The 24752-nt window shown below is 38.9% G+C and overlaps 1 protein-coding gene across 1 annotated transcript; it reads right to left on the bottom strand.

The window, feature by feature from the left end:
- Positions 1 to 940: 940 nt before the first annotated feature.
- Positions 941 to 12978, bottom strand: LOC108664776 (cytochrome P450 2L1-like). Its single transcript, XM_047880600.1, has 11 exons — positions 12844 to 12978; positions 7174 to 7193; positions 6796 to 6929; positions 6286 to 6507; positions 4808 to 5010; positions 4422 to 4539; positions 4205 to 4308; positions 3220 to 3296; positions 2001 to 2118; positions 1443 to 1587; positions 941 to 1177 (listed from the first exon to the last, which is right to left on the bottom strand). Exons 1-11 carry the CDS (start codon positions 12976 to 12978, stop codon positions 993 to 995), a joined length of 1461 nt encoding a protein of 486 aa, XP_047736556.1. The 3' UTR covers positions 941 to 992.
- Positions 12979 to 24752: the final 11774 nt, after the last annotated feature.

Raw genomic sequence — 24752 nt, 5'->3', positions numbered from 1 at the left:
TATTCATGCTTAATATGAACTCTTTGATCGTCCATTGAAGAGCCCAAGATGATTAAGTGAAATATTTGCTCACGGCGGATGTGATAATAGAAAACTTACTGCATCATGTATTGCTTTATTGCTCTGTAGGATATTTGCTGCAATACATATCGCTTTATTGCTCTGTAGGATATTTACTGCAATACATATAGCTTTATTGCTCTGTAGGATATTTACTGCAATACTTATAGCTTTATTGCTCTGTAGGATATCTGTCATTTTGTGCTAACGTTACCTCATACGTTACCTAAATTAGGCTTACGTTACCTCATACGTGACTGCATTAAGGCATGCAAAGTTAGTTGTCAGAATGTTACCGTACAGAGGCCCCGACTGTCACATCTTGAATATAAAGCAATGTTTTGGTAAGACGAAGATTGATTGGAATTTCGGCTTCAGGGAACAAACGGTTTTTAATTTGGCTTCAAAAATTTAGTCTTAAATATCATTTTCATTATTCGCTCGTTCCTGTTTATTTTTTTATAATAGAAAGTTGATTTACTGTTATTTGATTCATTGAATAAGCCTCGATTACGACCATGTAATTCAGCCACATTTTACATCATGGCTACATGTGGAATGAAGGTTACACATATGAAGGTTGGACTGAAAAGTATACATACGATGAAAGATTTTGCTTCAATTGAAGTTATATCCTCTACAGGGTTTTACAAAAATAATTCCCAGAAGAACATAATAAATAATTTCAATTTGAACATTGGAAAAAAACTCAATAGGTTTCTATATGTCTATTAGATCGATTGATCTTCACACTCCTTTTAACAGAACCAATTTAGACATGGAAGGTTGATTAACAATATTGGCGGATTAAATCCTCTTCCTGAGCATCACTTCAATTTTGTCCGGAAGGTTTAGTATATTAGCAACATTTGATCCTTCCTCAGAGAACCAATTTAAACTCGGAGTGTTCAGTCTTCAATAAATCCCACGGTTTAAATTCTCTTCCGGAGAACCACTTCGAATTTATCCGGAAGGTTTAATATGGTCGAAAAAGGGTCAGTCTTTGGCTGGAGAGTTACGCCCTCTGGAGCCTCGATTTTGAACCTCTGCAAGATGGCCGTCGCGAAGAGGAAGAGTTCCATGCGGGCCAGAGACTCTCCCAGACACTGCCGCCGTCCTGTCATGGCGATATTATTTATTATTGTGAAGTTTTTTTTAGTAGCGGGTAATAACGAAAAAATTTAGCATTAACTATAGGGTAATGATAACAAACAAAGCTGAGCATAAAGTATTCGGTAATAAAAAAACCACGTTTACTCAACCGAATACAACTTCAGATCTGATCTATTAAACCTCCCGCTGTAAACTCGAAAAAACTATTTTCAATTTCTACAACCCTCACAGAAGCATTAATCAAATATTACATAGAAGCATTAAGGTACCAATTGAAAAAGGCAGGAAATTCTCTTTCTTGCCATCCAGCTTTCCATTTTCGTCCAAGAAATGCTCAGGGTAAAGGTGGTCGGGCTTCTGCCAGAAGGACTTTTTCTTCTGGCAGAGTTCACTGCACACCAGCAGGCAGGTGCCCTGGCAGGTAAGTTTTGCAAACTAATTTATTCACTTCCTTATGGTTTCAATTCATTTCGTTCAGGTTTCAGTTCAATTCAATTCGTTCAAATTCCAAGCAGGAACTGTGCACTCTGAAATTTCCGTTTGATAAACAAGTTGATGTATTTTCTCGTGAATGAACGGAGGGGAGAAATCATTTGACAGTAAATATTATTGAAGCCTTTAAGCAGCTTTAGGATTAGTGTAGCTGTTATTGTGACTCACTAGCAACTTTAGGATTAATGTTGCTATTATTGTGACTCACTAGCAACTTTAGGATTAATATAACTTTAGTAAAAATTTAGCTATTGTTGCGACTTATTAAAAACTTAAAGAATAGTGTAGCTGTTATTGTGACCCATTAACAACTCATTATAAGACTCATTAATAACTTTAGGAATATTGTAGCCCTCGAAGACGACGTCGGCGGTGGCGCTATGGATGAGAGATGTGGGCACCAGAGAGCTCAGCCTCAGCACGTCTAGCAGCATCGCGTCCACGTACTCCAGTCTGCGGTCACATTATCTTTTTATCATTCATATAATAGATTTCGGGGAGCGGGTCGGACAAAAATCGAAAACTTGGCTTTTCAGGTTTTTAGTGTCATCATTTAAAGATTCAAATACTGCGCATTTCAAGACCAAAGTCATGTCTGTGCGTTCATTTGTTCGTTCACGACAGACGTCAAAGCGCAAGTAAAACCTATACCTTCAACCTTCAATGATCACAAATTTCAGTTTTTGTCTCTCCTGAAAAATTGGAATTTTCAAATTAAACACTTATGATTTTAAACACTCCTATGATTTTCACGCTACAGCATTGACAGATATACCATTCGATTCGTAAGAAAAATATCTAGAGATCATTTGGTCTCTTTTCCGATTCTATGAATTTCACGTTTTCTTTCATTTTCCGAAAATTTATTTGAACAAAAAGTCATTGATTTCTATTTTATATATGTGTACCAAGTTCATAATGATCCGTCCGTAAATAAAAAAATTTTTTGAACGACATGCTCCCCTAACCCATAATCGTTTTTATTCAATCATAAAAAGAGTCGAAAATAGCACTTTAATCCATTATTGCTCTTACTTAGTCAGAATTAGCCGAAAATAGCATTGTTTAGTCTTTGTAGCTCATATTTGAAATAAAGGAAAAGAGCCGCTAATGTATGTTAACCAGCGTGAAGCTCTGGTGTCAGGACCACTTATTGTTCTGGGAGCCATATAAAATTTTCTAACCATTTCTAATTCTTCATGAAATCTCACTACACAAGTCGGACTTATTATGAAAATCTTGATGCTTCACTTCGAGGCCTCCTGATAAAATGTCACTAGGCATTTTATAGAAAAAGTCATCTGAGAATTTTTGTAAACAAGTTTTCCAACGAATCGCTTGGTAGCTTTTCATGATCTTAGAATAAATGGCTGACTGTATAGTAATTTTATGATATTCCATAATGAATACAAATTACTGTTATATTTTCAGTATTCTATAATGAGTGTCATAAAACACGAGTGTTGCTTATCAGTATTCGAGCGCAACATATCAGCAGTAGCAATACTCTTGCTTATAATTTGAGCTTATAATCTAGAAGATTTATTAACTAACCGTGATTTGTCAGCTAGGCAAGGCAGGCGAGTGAGAGGCACGACTTCGTCCAGGCATCGCTGTGCCTTTGCCTGTACCTAAATAAAGAAATGAAATAGAATTTAAAGTAAGTAATAATATAGAAAAATATTATTAAATTTTACAGCATAAATAAAATAAAAAATTCAGTTTCAACTTTGGTGGAGTTAAATATATGTCAGAAAAAATCGATATATGTCACAGACCCAACCCATAATTGACTATGTTTTTCATTTTTGTACAAATTCGAGAAAAACTAACATTTGTTCAACTGTGACGAAAACAACTATTATTAAATTACACATAAACTGTGATGCGGTAATTAATTTACTGCCAAAGGTTTTTTACTGAACTGTTGGACATTCGTACGAAATATAAATAAAGCGTAGAGCTACGTCACAGTGACGAGAGGTAAAGCTACCTCACAGTGATGACGAGAGGTAGAGCTACGTCACAGTGACGAGAGGTAAAGCTACCTCACAGTGATGACGAGAGGTAGAGCTACGTCACAGTGACGAGAGGTAAAGCTACCTCACAGTGATGACGAGAGGTAGAGCTACGTCACAGTGACGAGAGGTAAAGCTACCTCACAGTGATGACGAGAGGTAGAGCTACGTCACAGTGACGAGAGGTAAAGCTACCTCACAGTGATGACGANTGACGAGGGGTAGAGCTGCGTCACAGTGATGACGAGGGGTAGAGCTACGTCACAGTGATGACGAGGGGTAGAGCTACGTCACAGTGATGACGAGGGGTAGAGCTACGTCACAGTGACGAGGGGTAGAGCTACGTCACAGTGACGAGGGGTAGGGCTACGTCACAGTGACGAGGGGTAGAGCTACGTCACAGTGACGAGGTGTAGAGCTACGTCACAGTGATGACGAGGGGTAGAGCTACGTCACAGTGACGAGGGGTAGGGCTACGTCACAGTGACGAGGGGTAGAGCTACGTCACAGGGGGCACCCACGTCAGGATAGATGCTCAGGAGCAGGATCATCCAGCGCAGGGTAGATGACGTCGTCTCTGATCCCCCCAGGAAATTCTCGATCATCATGCCGTACAGCTGATCAGCTGCAACCAAACAATACAACTTCACGTCTAAGTTTTAGGAATAATTCAACTTTTAAAACAAAGTTAACTATTATCTTACATCATTAGCCATCATCACCTCTAAACCCACGCACCGTCGTATTCTTTAAGGTAGCCAGTGGGGTCGCGGTCAGGCTTTTCCAGCAGGTAATGATCGATGACGTCGCGCGGGTTGCCTGGGTCCAGGGAGGCAAGGTGTTCTCGAATTTTGTCCTGTTAGGGTCATAGTCTGAACTGAATTCGGTGAAAAACAGGTATAGATTTTTATTGCTAGTGTTGATTATAATTGGTCCTCACAGCTGAATATGTCGCCTCGACAGAACTGATGCCAATTCTGCTTATGTTGCTGCATTTCATCATCTACAAGCGCCCAGGTAACAGTAGCATCTTTGAGTATTCACTTAATAATAATCTACAATTCAGCTTATGAATAAATTTTGTTCGTCATATAACTCCAGTAATTCAATGCTTTGCAGCTTACCTCCGACATTTTAGTCAAATTTTCAAGGCATCTTTCAGCGAGTTTCACATCCACGAACATGTTCAGTATGAATTTTGGCAACACATTCGTCAACACAGGGAAGATGTCCAGAAAGAACAATCTTTTCTGAATAATGTCAAAGAGGACATTCACATCCTCGCAGTATTTTGTGATTTCAGAGTCCCCCACTTCGTAGCGAGTACCTCGGGAAATATTAAGCATTATAAAATGCCTGCTAAATTCGTATTCATTCTTCTGATATTGAAAGTAAGAGCAGTTGAATAAACATTATACATAAACAAAAGACGATCTACGAAGAATATGTCCAGTAGAATGCATTACAGCGGTACACGAAAACTGACAAACATTTGCCTATGAGCCATTGCTTTAATTTCTTTCATGTTCTTTTAGTGAAGTAGAGATGAGCGCGGTTCTGAGAGACTTTGAGCCTGAGGCTGTTAACCTTTTATAGGGAAAAATTAGTATGCACTTGAGCAACAAGACACAAAACCTGAAGCCGTTGTCTGTCAGGTAAACAGCTAAGAAGCATCAAGTAAAGGTACACCTAGAAAATAATTGGGTCACATTGTCCAAATACTGACAGACATCCTGCATGTATCACTGATACGTCGTTTGCTGGAAAAAACTGGGTCAAGATGGCGCACACAAGGGCAAGAAGTGCATCGCCATTTGGATAAAGTATCTCAATAGTTTTGAGTGTAGACTATTCACACCAGAGGCCTTCAACAACATGGCCACTGCGTCAACGAGCCTCGGCACCACACGACCTACGCACGACACGATAATTCAGGCGCATGGTCTTGATAGTTGCGGCGTTGGCATGCATGCAACTAAAGCATACAGGTAAAATTTTCCGTTACAGTAATTAATTCTTTATTTGTTAATAATGAGCGAGTATGGAATTAAATTAGTTCTGAATTGCACGAGTTGTGCGAACTCAGTCATTCGATGAGATAGGGGATAGAGAGGTAAAGTGTGGAAGTTAGGCAATGCTGGGTAAATATATATAAAGTGTAGGCGATAGTTCGCCACTCTGGTGAGGAGCTGGACCAGTTTACAGCAGCCCAGCGCAACATGCAGAGTACGTTAGAAGGATGTTTGAGCTCGCAGGTTATAGACTTTCGTTCCGGAGCTAAGAGAAGGAAGAGATTAATTTGTGGCCCATGTCAGCATTTCTTTACAAAAACGAAGACGCCATACGTCAGGGAGGGACAGATAGACATGGAGGGGTTTAAATAATTGAAAATGTATTTTTCACGTATTTTACTTAAACGGGAGTATTCCTACGTTATCCGACGTAAATGTATTTCAAACTTTCGACCTTCCCTTACAAAACGCGTGACTAGAATCATTAAAATTATGAAATGTCTATCCACACACAAGTCTCTTGATATTCTTCACCGATTTGAGTAAACTTCGAAAAATAAATCAGTGGGTGTCAGTAGACCAGCTCTTACTAGCGAACATCTGCCAGATGACGTTAACAACAGACGTGTTGATGGCGCAGTCCATGACGGCAGGCTTATCCAGGCAGGTCCTCTCGAGGTGCCCCACCAGCAACGACGCCTCCTTCTGGATGGACTCCTCCAGGACGGTCTTGCCCATTCCCAGGGACCTGAGCTGCCGCAGCACGAAGCGTCTGTTCTCGGACCACACCGCCCCATCCGTAAATCCCACTCCTGAAACAAATATCTTTCATTAATTTGGGATCGATATTTGTCTTTAGTATAGACATTAATCAATTTTTAAAATATAAAATTATCATTATGTTATTTACAATTTAATTCTGTTTCTGCAATGGCCGTGAATATCACGCCGCAAATAAGCTACTTTTATTACATGGAACCGATGTGTGGCTTGCGTGCGGTCACTAATAAATTTATTATGTATAAATTATCCTTATTATGTAAAAACTATTCCGTGTGTACTTTAGACATGAAAGTAACACAAGACAGAAACTTGTTAACCTCTTCGTCCAAATTTTTGCATGAGTTTGAAGGAGAAAAAGTCAGGCCGCCCCTGCAAGTCTGGATGCTGGAAGGCTTTCTTGATGAGGTCGTAGTCTGCGAACACGACAAACGTGCGGGCGCCCCACTTTGTTCTGCAGTGAGAGCCAATCACTTTAAGATTTTGCCATAGAGCAGGCAACTTACGTGACGATTTTGCCATACAGCTGGCAACTTACGTGACTAAGTTATCATACAGCAGGCAACTCACGTGACGATGTTGCCATACAGCTGGCAACTCACGTGACGACGTTGCCATACAGCAGACAACTCACGTAAAGATGTTGCCATACAGCAGACAACTCACGTGACGATGTTGCCATACAGCAGGCAACTCACGTGACGACGTTGCCATACAGCTGGCAACTCACGTGACGATGTTGACATACAGCAGACAACTCACGTGACGATGTTGTCATACAGCAGGTAACTCACGTGAAGATGTTGCCATATCGCCGGTAACTCACGTGAAGATGTTGCCAAATCGCCGGTAACTCACGTGAAGATGTTGCCAAATCGCTATTTGATGGTGCATATTAGAATTGCCATTAGTCACTGCAAGACAGTAATTAAAATTTGATGGTGCATATTAGAATTGCCATTAGTCACTGCAAGAAAGTAATTAAAATTTGATGGTGCATATTAGAATTGCTATTAGTCACCAAGATGAGATTTGCCATTATATTTTATTCGTGTCATATTATAGTGTAGGAGTTAGAAGCTCGATTCCTTGTTCTTACAGCCGTCGATCGTGAATGTGGAACCCACATGTTATGTCTGTCATGTACGAATATTTTCTGAGTTTCTCAGACAGTAAATTTTTATGTTGCAGTGATGCAAGTTTCATGTGCAGTTATTACTCTCAGTTGTCAGTAATTTTTAAAACTCATTTAAATATTGAACTAATTAAGATAGTTTTTACTCACCTGGAGGCATTGACGAAGGCTTCCTGTTGAGAAAACTTAGCAGCGCCAACAGGAGGACGAGCAATAAAATTTCCAGAAACATGATCCAGAAATTGAATTTTAAAATATTTAATCTGGTATGAAAAAATTGAGGACGGTAAAAAAATCATATATTTTATACCAATGAGTGTCTGAATGATTCAGACTAATGTCGTTGCTTATATATTGTTCATTTAATCAATTTTAAATTGATTCTCATCCACCCAGGCATCGTGGACTGGTTTATATATGCCTAATGTAGTCCATGTGAGATAATGAAATAGAAAAAAACAAGAAGTTGTTTGATTAATATATAATATTCCCCATTAAACCCAAGTGCAATGATTAATGGTAATTTGAGTTGTGACACTGATGGTTAAAAAATTTAAAAGTGACATATTATAAGTACCATTGCAAACTTGGAAGCAATCTTGAGTACGAGTATCATTTATGTCAAAATGTCCATAGCAACATTCCTATTTCAACACATTTCGGCCCTTACTTATAGATGCCTACCTTGATTATCGAGGCTTCATATCTCTGTCTCCTAGAGCAAACATTCATGTGAACATCTCATGAACGAATGCAGCGGTTTGATAAGAAGTCGTCTCGTAACTTGTACTTATAGGCGAATTATAACCGACGTTTCGGCCGCCTGGACACAAGCGTTCTGTTCGATAAATGTCAATTACGAACCCGACTTGGCCATTCACATTTTCGTAAAGGATAATTACCTTTATATTGAGAGAATATTTTGTTTCATTTAATCATCTACTAAAAATATTAAAACTCACAATTTGGCTCCACGTGAGTCTAAATTGGAAATTCTGTTGAAACTTATACACGCTCAAAATAGAACAAGCATGCGATATCAGTGTTTCACTAATATGATGATTCAGAAGTGATTTTTAATCGAGATATAAGGTAGAATAGAATGGACAGAATATTTTAGATTTGAGATTTACTCCTCTAATTTTCCATTCCAAAATATTGATTTTATCATTGATAATATCATAATATAATTGTAAGCGCAATTTAACACGTAGCTACGCATCACGTTTCCTTTAGTTCAGACCTTCAGTTGTCCGCCCAAAGTTTACCTGAAATTAGTTTGTCACTTGCACTTCGTACTTGTCTTACTGGCTAAATATTTCGGTGAGTTGACTTAGTGCTGCAACTTATTAGTCGTTCATAATTAATTTGAATTGAAATTGTCATATTACGAGAAGTTCGCTTGAAACAGACACCACGATAAATGCGTCGTAGAATAATAATAATAAATTTCAGTGGGCAGCCGGTCGCTAAAACGCCGCTTTAGTCAAACGGTATCAAACAGTGTGTGTTTGACGCCGTATTTGCTCACTGTGTTCCGCTTTAGTCAAACGGCGTTCTTCGGAAGACACTGAGAGAAATAAGAGAGGTTTCATCCGAATGGCGATAAACATCCGAATGGCGAAAAGAAAGCGGATGTATCAGCGCTACATCCTCTTTCTTTTCGTGTTGTGGGTAAGAAAGTGTTTCATTACCGAACACAAAGATCTATAAATTTTTCTTAATGCATGAAGGCTACAACAGTTCATATAGCAGCCTGCTATGAACCATGTATTATTTGACCTGCATCGAGTTTTATTTATTTCCACCATCTTGCGGGTGGCCCGGTGGAGTACACTGTGCAGTACGCTGTACACTGTAAAGTATATAGTCAGTGTAATGTGTACTAAAGGCTGCAGTGTATCATATAATGTCTCATCATTGATAGGCGGCTCGACCATATGGTATTCTCCGTGGAGATAAAGAGGCAATTGAGAGATTATTATCAATAAAAAATATATCGTTTATCCAATCTTGCAGCGGTGATGCGTACTGACCTTATTAAAACGAACAAAGTCAAAACTTGCAAGGAAATTAAACACGTAATTATGGGAAACAACAACATAGAAGTATAGGCCTAATAAAGAAAATCAAGGAAAACCTATTCTACATTAACATTATGTATCTGGGCCGTTGTTGTGTAGTTGTTCAAGAGATTAAAGTGTTTTGAGTGGCATTTTCTACTGCGTGCGCGCGTTCATTTTAAAGCAACATAAGTTAATTAAAAACTACAGGTGTAAGTAAAGTTACAATGAAACTTGAAAATTAATATTCATCAATCACAACAATGCGCCACTTAGATTACACGAATCTGCAGCCAAAATGTGAAGTAACAATTTAAGAATCATTTATTCAAACCTTCAAGTTCAACCATTCTCGGCTGAAGTGGTCGCACTGTTCACAAAAACGGCAAGAAACGGTCTGACTGACGCTTTAGTGGCCGTAAAATTACACCATCTCGTTGTTCATTGCCAGATTGGTCCAAGTTTCACATGCTCGCGCAATAAATCGCCGTTATATGACCAGTTAAACAAATTTTTCACCGTATTATTGAGCTGTGGCGCGATGTTTTTTAAGAGTTTGCTGTGATGCCGCGCGCTGAAGGTTGCTACATGAATGGTATGAGAGGGATTTCTCGCTCCCACCTCAGCTGGTTCGGATTTTTAAATCCGAATATTTTTATCCGTAACCTTGTCTTAATAACGCGTTCTAATGCTCCTGAAATTGTAAACCGATTAGTTTTTATGTTCCGTTATCGTTTTCTTAGTTCTTAGGTTTTAATCTCTTTTGTGTATAAGCCGATTTTCACTGTTGATAGTACTATTATTCTGTAAAATTCTTGAACTGATAGTGGAGCTGGTTTCCGAAACGTCTTCAATAAAGATATAGTAAATGTATTTGCCGCCTTCTTTCTTATCATAATCACTAGGTAATGTTACACTTCTTATTGTAGACCTGCAGTTCATTGAGACTGTGAACAAGTAGCAAATAACTTTATAAAGTATAACGTTCTTCTCCCTAGGCCAGCGGCAGAGTTGCTACCCGCGGTGACGCCTCGAACACGGTTTAAGGGGAGCGTCTGGGTCATTAAAACGATAAATTTGGCTTTTCCGTTTTCTTGGCTCATTTTGTGACTGCTGGAAAGGCGCGTCTACGCAGAAAACAAATTGTACAAAGATTTCTCCAAATTAAATCTGTATTTATAGACCATTATTCTGCTTAATTGCAATGTGTTTGCACTCGTTTGCAAGCTATAAACAAGAAGCGGTCAACTAAGCTAATACCATGGATGTATATACAATAATTTTTGCATAAAGCTGTTATGAACTTTTATAAAATGATCATTTTATACCAATATATACAAATTTCCATTAAAAAAGGGTATTTATGGTTCATCATTCGCGTTAATTGCAAAGTGTTTACACTCGTTTGAAAGTTGAAACGATATAATTGATCAAGTGAAGACTAAAACTGAAAATGTTTTTATTGAACCTTTTCTAAGGAAAGTGATTATTTATAGTATAAAACTATACAACGTTTTCAATAAATACCAGGAGCCCCGAGATCAGAAGGATAGCCTCGAGATAAAAGTCCTCCAGCTTTCCTCTTCTTCCTGCAACAGTCTGTCTTACGAATAACTTAACGATGTATCCATGTTCTGTTGTGAGCGTAATTACGTTACGATGACTTGTGGGTCTAATCACAAACATTTAAACGCACTTCATATCAGTTTGATATTCTACTGCAATTCTCATATGACAGAACTATTTTTCTGCAATGCGGTGAAGTTATATATAATCCGTGAATGCTGTATTTTTATTTTTCATTGTGTTCGAAGCCCGAGTTCAAGCATGCCTATAAGATTGGTGCTGGACAAAAATGTGCACGTCTTAGAGGTTTTCTTTTACTGATACGTATATAATTGCTTTTTGATTGCCATTCTCTTCTCGTTTTTATGGGCCTGTTGATTACGCATGGTCAGAGGAGTTCAAAGGTCGCTAACTTTTTAATTTTTATAGTTTCTGCGCATTCCAGGAATGCCGGTAAATATTCCACTAATGCTGCACTTCTACTCTTTCGCAACAACCGAAGCGAGGAGTATCAGACAGAGAAACCAAACATGAAACGTGTGACAATGCTTTTTAGTGTGAAGGTTCGGTAACGTTCAACGTTACGAACGTTGCCACCTGTTGCAGTGCAACTCTACTTAAGCGAATGCTGCGTTAGGGTACAGAACCTGAGACATATTAGTATTAAGTACCCGGGTGTCTAGATAAACCTTTTATCGTGCGCGCGTCTGCAGAAGTCAAGATAAAACGAGCGAGTTTATAATTGAACGAACCACGGCTTACAGTGCGTTCATAAAGTATCTGACACAGAGGAAGAACTTTATTTAAATAATACTTATTGAACAAAGTAACATAAACGAACACTCATCTTATTTAAAATTATATGGAAATACAAATTTCATATCAAAACAACAAAGCAACATTGCAATTTTGTAAAAATCAGATAAAATTACCAGACAGAAATCAACAGAACTTGAGACATTAGACATAATTATTCTCGGGTATAGATAAACCTCTTATCGTGCACAGGTTTGAAGAAGTCGAGATAAATCCTGTAAGCTTATAATTGAACGAAACACAACTAATATTGTAGAACTCATGAGGTAGGTCAGATAACTTGTTTATGCAGTCTCATTCAGTGAAGTGTTTACTGGCTGATAGACTATCTGCGTGACAACACATGATGCAGAGCCATGCGAAAACTGCGCTGGCAACAAAAACCAAATTTATTTACCAAATATGGCAAGCCTTGAGCTAGTAAAAAAAACATTGGTGTAGGACAAAGGGAAAACGCTAATATATCAGTAAAATATCACCTGCAAATTGGTGTAATTTTGTAGAGCTGCGATACTAAACTATGGTTTCCTAAAAACTTAATAGCAAAGAAAACTCCACAAAAATTCATAGTATCTTTAAAGAAAACGTCATAGTATCTTTAAAGGAATGCATTCAGAATATTTTCAAATGTTCAATTTTAGGCAGATGCGGTCGATTCAATAATTCTCTCTCATTTAAATCCTTTCTTTTCATACTACGCATATAAGTAATAGGCTCACTTTCCATTCTTCGTACGGAAGTAATAGACGAAAAAATATTAGAACGAAGTTGCTGCCTCATCTTTGCACCATGCGATCCCTGGGCACGACGGCGTCTATTTGCTGCTGCATCCTCGTTGCGTACTCTGGATACCGGGCGAGCAGGTAGGCCACCCACTTCAGCATGCGCATGCTATGCACGGTGTCTGAGCCCGCGCCGATCATGTCGATGTGATCTATTGCAACACTGCACGAACAATCGGTGTGAGCAGGTGAAATTTAACAGGTTAGACGGCGAAATTTATTGTGACAAATTAATCATTTTCTATTATTGTAATAAGTTGATAAATAAGTCATAAGTTGTCTTCTGGCTAACTGTTATTGAGTCCAAAAATAAACTGAAAATTTGTACTGAACTTAAATGCTGCAATATCATGAATATTATTGTCAGGTATCAAATATTGTTTGAAGGTCGTTTAATGATCGGTGCTCATTAGAAGCATTCAGAAGTAATGACAGGTACAAGATTCTGCCTTATTACATAAATAATTTTGCTATTGTTCGTTGCGACGACATTCAGGCTACTAACAATTAACACTTTTCTTTTCGGTAGAAACATTATCCATCTAAATAATTAGTACTCACCTTCGGCGCCTATAAATTGAAGTGATCTTTCGGTCATTGAAAACCACAGCAACGATTTTTCAATTATATTAATAATTTCTCTGGTTATATCGCTTTACTTCATTCGATCACTCACGATAATGATATCAATTTCATTACATTTTCTATTCCACTGAAAATGGCCTCCTGAACGGGTAAAAGCTTCAGGCATTTAATTAAAATAGCTTAAAAGTTATTATTAAAAAATTAAAATTAAATTAAATTATTAAATTAAAGCTTAATTGTCAGGGCAGGCCCTCCAAGACCGTTGCAGGAAGGAAGGACAAGGCTACAAGTTTTAATACTTTGCTAAGTAAAGGAATAAATTCCTAAAGAACTGATAGTTGCGGGTACAGCGAATGGCACAGTGCGTTCTTACCTATCACGTTACTTTAATCTAAATCCACACTGAAACAGAAATGGAATTAACAGAACTAAGTTTGGACTTCACGTCATCTCATCCTCCGGTCATCCACGGACTGAATGCACACACGTAGAGCCCAACTCAACTTGAGGTTTGCCTGCTCAACAGAGCGGACGGACGCTGACGCGACGAAGCTGGCCCGCGTAGAACTTTATAGCTCCAGCGGACCCGAAGAGAAAAAACAAGGGCTCCGGAGGTAACATGGTCAGCGCCACCAAGCAGGCCCACCGGCGTACCTTAAACAAAAGGGACATGGTCAATGTCAGGCTGTAGGTGATGCAGCGCCAGGGCGTTTAATCGAGCAGACTGTTGGGGCACGGACACCATTAACAAACAAAAAAACATGAAACATGGCAACTAGCAATCAACATATTGCTCGCGCAAATACATTTCAGAAGCCTATAAAGGCAAGACCTAACCGCAAGTGGGAATACGCCAGGCAATTAAAGTCGCATCCATAACTTGAGCAACCCTCCCGTAATATTTACCTAAAAATTTAGCAAGATTTAGGAGACTGACAGAACGCGGTAAATGGAATATATAACACAGAAGATAATAAGCTATGGTCCTACCCAACTAACCAGGCAAACGGCAAACGAGGAGCAGCAAGAGAGCGTTGCTCCACGACTGAGATAGCAGTGCGGCAAGTTTGCCGGTGCGCAAGACGTGACGTGTAAGTTTAGCGGGAAATCTGAAATTTCGCGAGCTTTCCCTCACATATCGCTTTACTTCATTCGATCACTCACGATAATGATATCAATTTCATTACATTTTCTATTCCACTAAAAAATGGCCTTAAAAAATAAAAGTTAATATGCAATTCTTCTCTCTGGTAAAAAGACATAATGAGACAATTTCTGTGTTGAATGCTAGAGTTTTTTTTTTTTTTTTTTTGTTTCATTACAAATGTGTTCATTAGTAGATACAGGGTGGAAACCATCATGAAAAAAGCGACTTCATTAGTTTATGCGCAATGGAGGCCGTCATTTATGAGATTTAATTTTCAAAACTGTATGAAAAAAAATTGGGATCCTGTTTTCTCGAATAAGAAAAATTTAAAACAATAACTGAAGTACTTTTGTTTTTATTGACCTTTCAAATAAGTAAGTTTCTGTGGCGCACCCTGTACTAATGAATATGAGCGGTCTTAGTAATACCTAATTCGGTATTATCAAGATCAGTAGTCCAATTTATTGACAGCAGCACTCGCGCAACCGACTGCATCCTGGGCACGGGTTCGATCCTCGGCAGTGACTTCATAGTTTCTTCGAACTCGAGCACTTGAGGTGTGAGTATCCAATGTATATTCATTTAAAACGATATGTTTGCATTTATTGAAAAATGACTGATGCCTCTCTCAACACCACGTTCAACTCTACGTGCCTCTTGCAACGCCACGTGCATCTCTCCACGCCATGCACGTCCCGTCATCACCACGTGCTCCTGACACCTCGTCATCACCACGTGCTCCTGACACCTCGTCATCACCACGTGCTCCTGACACCACGTGCTCCTGACACCTCGTCATCACCACGTGCTCCTGACACCTCGTCATCACCACGTGCTCTGACACCTCGTCATCACCACGTGCTCCTGACACCTCGTCATCACCACGTGCTCCTGACAACTAACAATAAACTGACAATTTTTAATTTATTGCCAATAACCTACTAATTACACCAAACCGCCCTAGGTAATTTCATTCTAATCCTATTACCATAACTCTTGTTACCCTGGCCTTGAAAACCCCTGAGAAGGAGTCGGTTTATTAAATGTGGTCGGGTGCCAGCCCAACACAATGTCACATCATTTTAAGCATGTGCGCAAGGTTGTGCGAAATCGCAAGAATGCCATAAATGAATGGCATGGAAGATGTGAACGGCTGCGTACGTCTGTAGAGCCTGATGTTGACGAAGAATCGGACGTCGTAACATCGTTGCCAGAGAGCTCGATAGTAGGAGTGAAGACGAGATCACGCGGCCCGGTTCAGATCCCGGTTTTTTAATTTGGAGTGTTTTGGAATATCGGCTCTGTGAGACCGCCAGAAATTATAATGGTTATGGTTTTAATAATTTAATAGGTTCGTGTTTCAATGTCAATTCGATTATAGAATCTACATGTGATGCGTTTTAAATAGCGAATGAAAATTTCTTACTGAAACCTGTGAGACTTGTCTGGAGTTTTTTATGTACTGACTTGTTTATGTGCAGAGAAATTTCATGAAGGTTCTCCTGTTAGGTGAGGTTCTGAATCACCCTTCACGTGCACGTATATGGTTAAATGCAATGAATTACACTTGGTGGGGCCGTGGGGGGTGATGTAAAGGGATGAAATTTTCTCGTAAATATTAGATTAATATTTCTTGTTAGGTTTTTAGTCACCTCTGACGTGAGCTCGGTAGGAATCCGTAATACTTAGTAATCCTTGTTTGTGATTTCATGGGAATCACAAACCAGAAAAAAATAATAAAAAATGCTTTAAATGTTGTTTTTGTGCGAAAATAAACGTAACCTCAGGGAATAAATTTTTCTCCTGGCTACAATAATTAAGAGGATTCGAACTAAGCTCAAATTCGTAAAAAGAAACTGTCGTTTCACTGCATCGAATATCGATGTTGGGAGGGCTGATCTTTAGCGCCTTTGTCCGCCTCGATTCTAATTCATCGAAAAAACGCACTTCAGGGATAGGCGGTTCCGTATAAAAAATTCGTCTGATACGTAGTAGTGTGGCACACTAGTCAGCAATCTGAACAGAATTCACGAATTTCCTTGTATGCAGCGTGAAGAATTTCCTCGAACCTAAAAATTATAATTCCCGACCCTATCTCTAACTCAACGGCCATAAGAGCGCACTGCATCGCACATAAAAGATTTCGACCGCTGAAATGCTGGTGTAGGTAGAGTCCGCCGTCAGACACTGTAAATATTGTAAGAAGTAAATAACAGCCGTGAAATTACGTCGCAAACTTGTGAGAAGTTTGCGACGGGGTGGCCCAGTGATTAGAGTTCAGAGTACCATGATTGACGCAGAGAAGCGCGGGTTCGATCCCAGCTCTGTGCGCCAGTTTCTGGTCAGAATCGGCGAGGAGGCCAGGCAGTTAAGCAAAGCAAAATTGAAGCAGTGAGTTGCGAGTTCGAGACCGCAAAATGCTGTGAATGTTCTGCGATGTAAAGAATCGGCGACAGGCCTACGGCCTACTAAACGCTGAAACCATTAGTATTATTATTATAAAGAGAAAGACATTACTGTATGCCGTCGACTTCATCAGATCAGCATCGTTCCTATTTGACAGAGGTCTTAGGTCGTCTGAAGTCATATTTCCCAGCAATGTCCCAAAACGCCGCATCATAAATAATCGTGTCTCATTTGTGGAGGTCTTCTTTTCTCACGTGAAGTTAATAGGACTGGTGTAAACGGCCTCGTGTAAGAGTGAGTAATGGGTCTCGATCAAATGGCCTCTCAAAAGGGGCTCATAGAGGATCAATACTGGTGTGAAAATAGATTGCACAAATTGATAGTGTAGTAATATAAATGATTTAATTTCAGATCGGTTTTATTTATATTCACCATTGTTTCCCCTTCTTAATGCAAATTCTTCAAAATCCAAGGGCAATTTGGCCTAGTAATTACAGTTCAGAATACTGTGACTGGGGCAGTAAGATGAGGATTCGATCTTGGCTACCTGCTACAGTTCTGCATGGTCAAATCGGCGACGAGCGGCAGAGGAGCAGGGCGGCTAAGCGTATATCAAAATTAGGACAGTGAGTTGCGTGTTCGAGACATTAACATGCTGTGAAAATTCTGTGATGGTACGAATCTGTGACAGGTTAATAGCCCATGCAGTGAACGCTGAAACCGCTATATACCTATTACTATATCGACCGTCACAAACACCGATATAGCCCGGCCCGCCAATGATACTGAAATATGTTGGGGTGAAAACATCGTAATATTTATTTCCATATAATTTTACTAGTGTAGTTAGGCAGAAGTTCTTCATTTATACAGGTTTGATTGAAGACCAGAGCGTACTTTTATTAACAATTTTCATATTGTTTTTTTTTTCGATGAGCCGAACGAAATTTCTTGCAGGTGCTTGGAGATCAAAAAGCAGATTACCAAATGACATTTTACTGAAATGCGACGTTTCGAATATATCAATATTCATTATGAAGCAAGTGAACAGTTATTACAACGCTAAAAATTGAAATTTGGACATGACATAAGTTCATACAGAAAGTATCGTAGATACGGTTCAAAATCGAAAATATAATGAATATTGATATATTCGAAACGTCGCATTCCAGTAAAATGTCATTTGGTAATCTGCTTTTTGATCTCCAAGCACCTGCAAGAAATTTCGTTCGGCTCATCGAAAAAAACAATAAGAAAATTGTTAAAAAAAGTACGCTCTGGTCTTCAATCAAACCTGTATAAATATAATTATACATATATGATTTTACTCCGGCAATGAAAAAAGAAAAAGAAATATCAAAGTAAGAATAAGACTATGCGTAACAAGAAAACAATTGGTGAATGTAAAACTAATTAATGAAATTTAGATCAAGATATAGAAATAAAATAAAACAAACTCTTTAGATACTAACACTTGGATTTTACATGTTTACAAAACTGTTACATTCTCAGACGTTCTCTTTGAGCATGAAGTGGTATACAATAAGAAACAAATAAAATTCGGAAATATATTGTCCCTTTTTACACTAAATAGAAAAGAATGCTACCAAAATATCGCGCAAAAAATACCTAATACTGGTATCTTATGAATGCATATTTAGTAAACTAAAAAATTAAACTGGTTTGCAGTTTCGGCAATAAAAATCGGCTTTGTAATCAAAGTTATTATGAAAACACCGCGGGCAATGAGGACAACCGTGGGGCAATGTGGGTTGTTCGCAGCCAACCCACATTGCCTGGATGGGCACCCGATCAGCAGCCCAATCACGTCCACAAATCAAACAGATGCTGTCTTCCAGAGCAAAATCGTCCTCACTGGATTGTCTGGGACGCTTGTTTCGAGACGTTGAGGGGATGACATCGTCTTTCTTTTCTTGCCTGATGGTCTTGCAAGGAGCTGTCTTTAGTCCTTTATTTTGCTTGCTTTTGTTTGTGACTCAAGGTCTGCTCGCACTTCATCTGAAGTCATGACTCGCGCTTTAGAAAAAATTCGCAACGGGCGGCGACGTCCAGAGAGAATTTCTTCTTCAACGGGAAGAAGATACTCGCTAAATTCGAAGAAATTATCCCGCTTGCCACAAAAGGATTTTCGCTCGGCGATTGAAGCTCTGCTGCAGGAGACTCCGACGCAATGATTTCAATTTCAGATTCCCCAACCGATCCACATTCGTCTGAAATGTAATGACCACAACTCGGTTCATGTTGCAATCCACTCTCCCAGCTGGCTTCAAAGCTCTGGTGTTCACAGACGTCCTATTGCTGGAAATCAAAGTAGCGTCTTCCAAGTTGAGAGTAAAATTTGAAGTGCTTGGTTGAGTTGGCTCATCCATAAGCTGACACTGACTTGGAGAGTTCTCTGGCATGATTGATAAGTCAACGTCTGTTCTGGAGATCAATTGGTTCCTGCAAAGTTGGGACTTGTCAATTGCGTTCGGGTTGAAGGGATAAATTCCGCACTTTCTGAATCCAGATTTGATATTTGAAGCCGCCATTGAATTTTCCAAGGCACTCTTTATAATTCGCGGAACATTTTTTTGCAATCCACAAGTTTCGTGGCTTGCCCAAGTTTGACGAGCTTTGACAGAGCAACTTTGAATGACTTGTAGACGGCCACGTCTAATGGCTGACAGAGATGGGTGGTGATGCATTAAAGCTAACAATATCACATTGTTTTGCCTGGCACAGTCAATAACTGCTGGAGAGCAGTGGGAGGCGTGGCTATCGAGCAGCAAGAGAACTGGTTTATCTGCTGATGGCTTAGCGAATACCAGGAATATCTGCGTGAACCACCGGAGGAAAAGTTCGGAATCCATGAAGCCAGTGGCTTGTTTGCCGTACAAAGCTCCGTCGGGGCCACCAGCAGCATAGTTGCCACCTGGAAACGCTGCTTTAAAAATTATCATTGGAGGCATTGCAACGCCGGATGCTGAAACACAGCAGTGAATGCTTATGTATTCACTTGATGCCACTTGTCGAGAATGAGAATTCTTCATTCGTCGAGGCACTACAACTTTTTGCGAGGACTTGTTGAGATCCATGACCGTTTCATCGCAGTTGTAGATGTCTTGGGGCCGTTCACTGAAGTTATCGCGTTCGAGGACCCTTCGCAGTAACTGGAAATAAATTCTTAAATTTCCTATAGTTGAGAAAATTGCTCGACCGCGATCTAGGCATTCGGGTCTCCGAAGTTTGACTGCCTCAGGGTGTCTGGAACGAAATTTCAGCCACCATCCGTAGCAAGGTCCTCTCTCTCCAAAAATGTGTCTCCCAGATCTGCGATCAATGCAGCAGGCATACATTAAAATTTGAGCCACTGTCAAAGGAAAACCTCTATTGGCCATTTATTCAATGTAATTGCAGAGCGACAGCTCATGCTCTGCCGACAGCGGGGTCGGTTTGCCTGGTGCACAGTCTTCCTTGACTCTCATCGAGAGGCGATCTGCGAGTGTCTTGCGTGGCACATTGAACGTACGGGCAGCGGCTGACGCGGGAACATTCTCAACTCTGCAGGCGGCAAGAGCCCTATCCATGTCCTCCTGCCTCCATAATCTTAACTTTGCTCCTTTCCTTGATGTCATCTCAAATTATACAAAATAATTATATTAACATACGTACTTGAACAAATGCATATAGTACCGTAATTACATAACACATAATATAATGTCATACGGAATGGGTTTTATCTTTTCGAGTATGTTTATACTCCTGAAATACACATTAAGTATTATTGTAGCAGATGTAACAGAGTAGTTTGCCATATTAAGTTTATTTAGTAGAAAGACAACTCCGGTCTTGCCTATTCAAAATGTACTCGGAGCAGCAGCTCTATGCTTGACCCTTTGTTCGCGCAACTCCAATCGTTGCAAGAGTATCGTGCTCAACCTTTGAAGTCGTTTTATGAGCTTTTAAAAGTTTAATTACTAATTATCTGCGAATGAATATGGGTGATGCATGCTTCTTACATTATTTGAGACTTAATTTAGTCACAATTATTGCGTTGTAGGTATTAAAAAGTTATAATAATTTATCTTCAAATCCTGCCTCTCAAAGCGAATATCCAACACAAAATTCGCCATTTCTCCCAAAATTATAAACACATAAGTCGCCAGGTATGTTTCGGATAGATTATAAAATCAAATCAATTTCTATATAATTAAAATCAGGAGTACAAGCAAAACGAACCTCTTTTTACTGCGTTTCACCTCGGTATGACCCAAGGTTCGAAGGGAAAACATTTCCGCGGTAATAAAGTATCGCCCAAACGCAGTTCATACAGCAGAATAAAAAAATCCGTTTCGCTCAACGAATTTTCGTCATGTTGATTTGAAATCTCAAACAAATTACAAATTAATTGCCGGAAATGCATTTTACTATCTTTAAGCAATAGTAATAAATGTTCTAGTATTTTTCTATGATAACGAAATGTTCGTATTGGGTCGATTTTAATAAATATTTCCTTTTCCCTGCAGCGTGGCGAGTGGCGACTTTAGTGAGGTGGCGACTTTAGTGGCATTGACGGTAGCTCATTGCTCTTAATAGGCTCATCTGACCTTTTTGTCAACCTTCAATCAACCTTCAAGTGTACGGAATTAATTTTTCTTCACTATTCTATTCAGTCAGATAATTTCTATCAGATACAGGGCTAACATTTCCAAACTAATGACGACATCATTCTATTAAAAATTACCTTCATTGTGTGAAAACAGCCATTTCATGATTAGGAGGCCTGGAACTGCTATAGCTCCCCAAAATAAGAACATTTTTGGATTGCGCACGTCATTTTTTAGCACATAACTTAAAATTCCTGCGTAACTGTTACTACTTCTTCTTCGTTTCAGGGTGTCCACATTGGGTGGACTGAAAGCCACAGGACAACCGCAAGGATGACCGTTGGGCCTGAGAGCTTATGTTATATTGAACTTCTTTTCAAAAAAAGCAGGCTGCTTTGTCCTTGTTTGTACAAGGTCAGTAGACGTGATGGCTGAGCATGACAACATGTAAGAGATAAGTTACATATGACATGGATAAGTTACACCTACACAGAACACAGATGACTGTACACAGTTACTCAGAAAAGTTACACATGAAATAATTATTGCTCCTAAGAACTGAGCATAAGATTTAACAGTTGCATTAGGTGGATTACTATAAGTAGGATAACAAAGATTATGCACGTACACATGTATTTACAAAATACATATATACACGCATACATATATAAGCCACATTCTGGTTTTTGGCACCTATCTAAAGTTTGCTGAGTCTGCCTAATTTCAAAATGTAAACAGTCAAATATCTAAAGATTTTCCTTTACACATTATCATTGAAGTTCACTACCCCCAGGATTTCACTCAGCAAAAATTGTACATTTATACTTCTTAAATTAGTTTCCAGTTCTTGTCTGGGCTGCGCATGCTGCTGACAATGCAGCAGGTAGTGCTCAATTGTATCCACTGTATTACTTGTAGGACATTGGTCTGATTCGCTCATGTTGAATCTGTGCAAGTGACTTCTGATGCCGGCGTGTCCAATTCTGAGTCGGGCAGCAGCACACTCTAGTCTGCATGACTTCAGGCAGAGCCAGAGTTGCAGCCTAGGTTCCTCCATGTTGTTCTCAAAAAAGTTCCTTTCTGAGAGCGAGCGACAGAGGCTTTCCATGTTCTGGTGCAGTGCTCATGAAGTTTGCCTCTCAGGATGGTGAGGGACTCTTCTCGGCTCAATGTACTTAAGGCTGATTGGGCATGGTTATGACCCATGTTGGCAGCCCTGTCGGCCACTTCATTGCCCTTTACTCCAGAGTGCCCTCGCACCCATTGCAGGATGATGAGGCATGCCTTTTATGGATGATATCTTGTATTTTGTAAACATACTCCATGTATGAAGGGTTGATGATATTCCTGACTGCCTGCAAAGCTGACTGAGAGTCAGTCAACAGACGGATGCTTTGCCTGCTAATCCTTGGATCCAAACAGGAGAACTGCAGAGCCATGGAAATGGCAAAAAGCTATGAGCCAAGGACAGTATGAGCAGGGTTCGGTTCAGCCTCCATGTTGTAGCACTTTGGATACTTGGTATATACTGTACTGTTACTACTGCTTCAACATCGCGCACCCAATAGCAGATTTCATGGACAAAGGTAGTAAGAGACAATTTGTTTTGTTTTTCATTGATAACTTCTTACCATGAAACATTTCATAAACAAGTTTGGGCTCATTTTAAATGTCTTTGCAAGGGCTAGGTATTGTAAGGCATCTCGGAAAAAATTTCATGTGCTATTCGTAAGGTTTAAGAAGCATAAAAAACCATCCTGAATTACCACTGGGAATGGGGTAATTTGGGACACTTTAAGTAAAAATTAATTTTAAAACGTTTGAAGCATGCAGAGTGTACTCATCCATTACTATCAGAACTAAGAAATTTTACCCTTTTTGTAGATGATGTAGATGCAGAATAAATGAAGTTTTCTGTGATTTGTACTTGTTTTTCCTTTATTGATGATTACTGTATTTTTCAATAACAAAAACCATTTTCCTTTCTAGACTATACCCAACACCTTTGAAACCCCCCTAAAAGTTTTCATGTGATTGACAACAACCTTGTCCACTACAAGCTTCACATAAGCAGCCATATAACATTTTCTCCATAAGCGCACAATTTTGCTCCATTTCAATTGGGTAAAGTGAATTAATTCATGATTACAAAAAAAAAACATTGTTAAAACCATACTTGAAACAGAAAGGAATATTTTAGTGACACCCATCATATTTTTGGCAGAAATAAATCATTGTTTTGGTTAATTACTTTTCATTTTTCGTTGCCAGGCGCACAATTCTGTCTATGACATTCTATGCACAATTTTGTGAGGACCGTTTGATGCATTAATTGTTTGTCAAGTAAAATTTTCTTGCTGAGAGAAGTAAATTTATTGGTTTTTGACTGATTTTTTTGTTACCAGGAGCCCTTGCTTACCGTGGTTCTACTGTTGATGCATTTTTATGGGTGTCCGGCATTACCCCAGGGGGTGTCCCTTAATAGCCCACCTTGTGGAAATGGCCACAATTTTGTTTTGGGTTGAGGTACGCAAATCCTGTTGATAAAGTTTCAAAGCCAAAACCTGTCTGCAAATTGTTTTCAAGCAAAATGTTTTTATATGGCAAATATATTATAACACTTCTCTTTAACTTCACTTCATGTTGTTTGTTTGTTTGTCTGCTACAAATCTTATAATCAATATTTAACACACTTCTACCTAGCCAATTGATCTGAAATTTTGCACACTTGCATAAAGTCAGAGACAATGTATGATTCAGTTGACAGAATAAATAAATTTGAAAATTTTGAAAATTTCTATATATTAAAAAAATTTGAACACTACTTTTTTTAACATTTGAAAACAAAAATTAGAAATTATTGTACATGTGTAACATCGGAGATACTGGATTATTTATAAGTGTTGTTTTTAAAAAGTAATTTTTAAACACATATTATTTTTTGCTTCAAACTTTCAAAATATCACTTTCTAACATTATTTCAGGGTTTTTTAGAGCTATTAAATGTATGATTTAACTTACTTTATACTACATAGATAGGAAATATGTTGAAATTTGTGCCACTATTTTCAGTTCTGCAATATTTCAATTAGTTTGACTGCTATAATATTTTTACGCAATGTGGAGGACCGTCCTGATTTATTGCGCTTGTTACTTATTATCCTATT

Source organism: Hyalella azteca, unplaced genomic scaffold (genome assembly GCF_000764305.2).
Source record: "Hyalella azteca isolate HAZT.00-mixed unplaced genomic scaffold, Hazt_2.0.2 contig5669, whole genome shotgun sequence".
Taxonomy (NCBI): Eukaryota; Metazoa; Arthropoda; class Malacostraca; order Amphipoda; family Hyalellidae; genus Hyalella; species Hyalella azteca.
The sequence above is the reverse complement of the archived record's forward strand: the minus strand, read 5'-3'. Positions and strand labels throughout refer to the sequence as shown.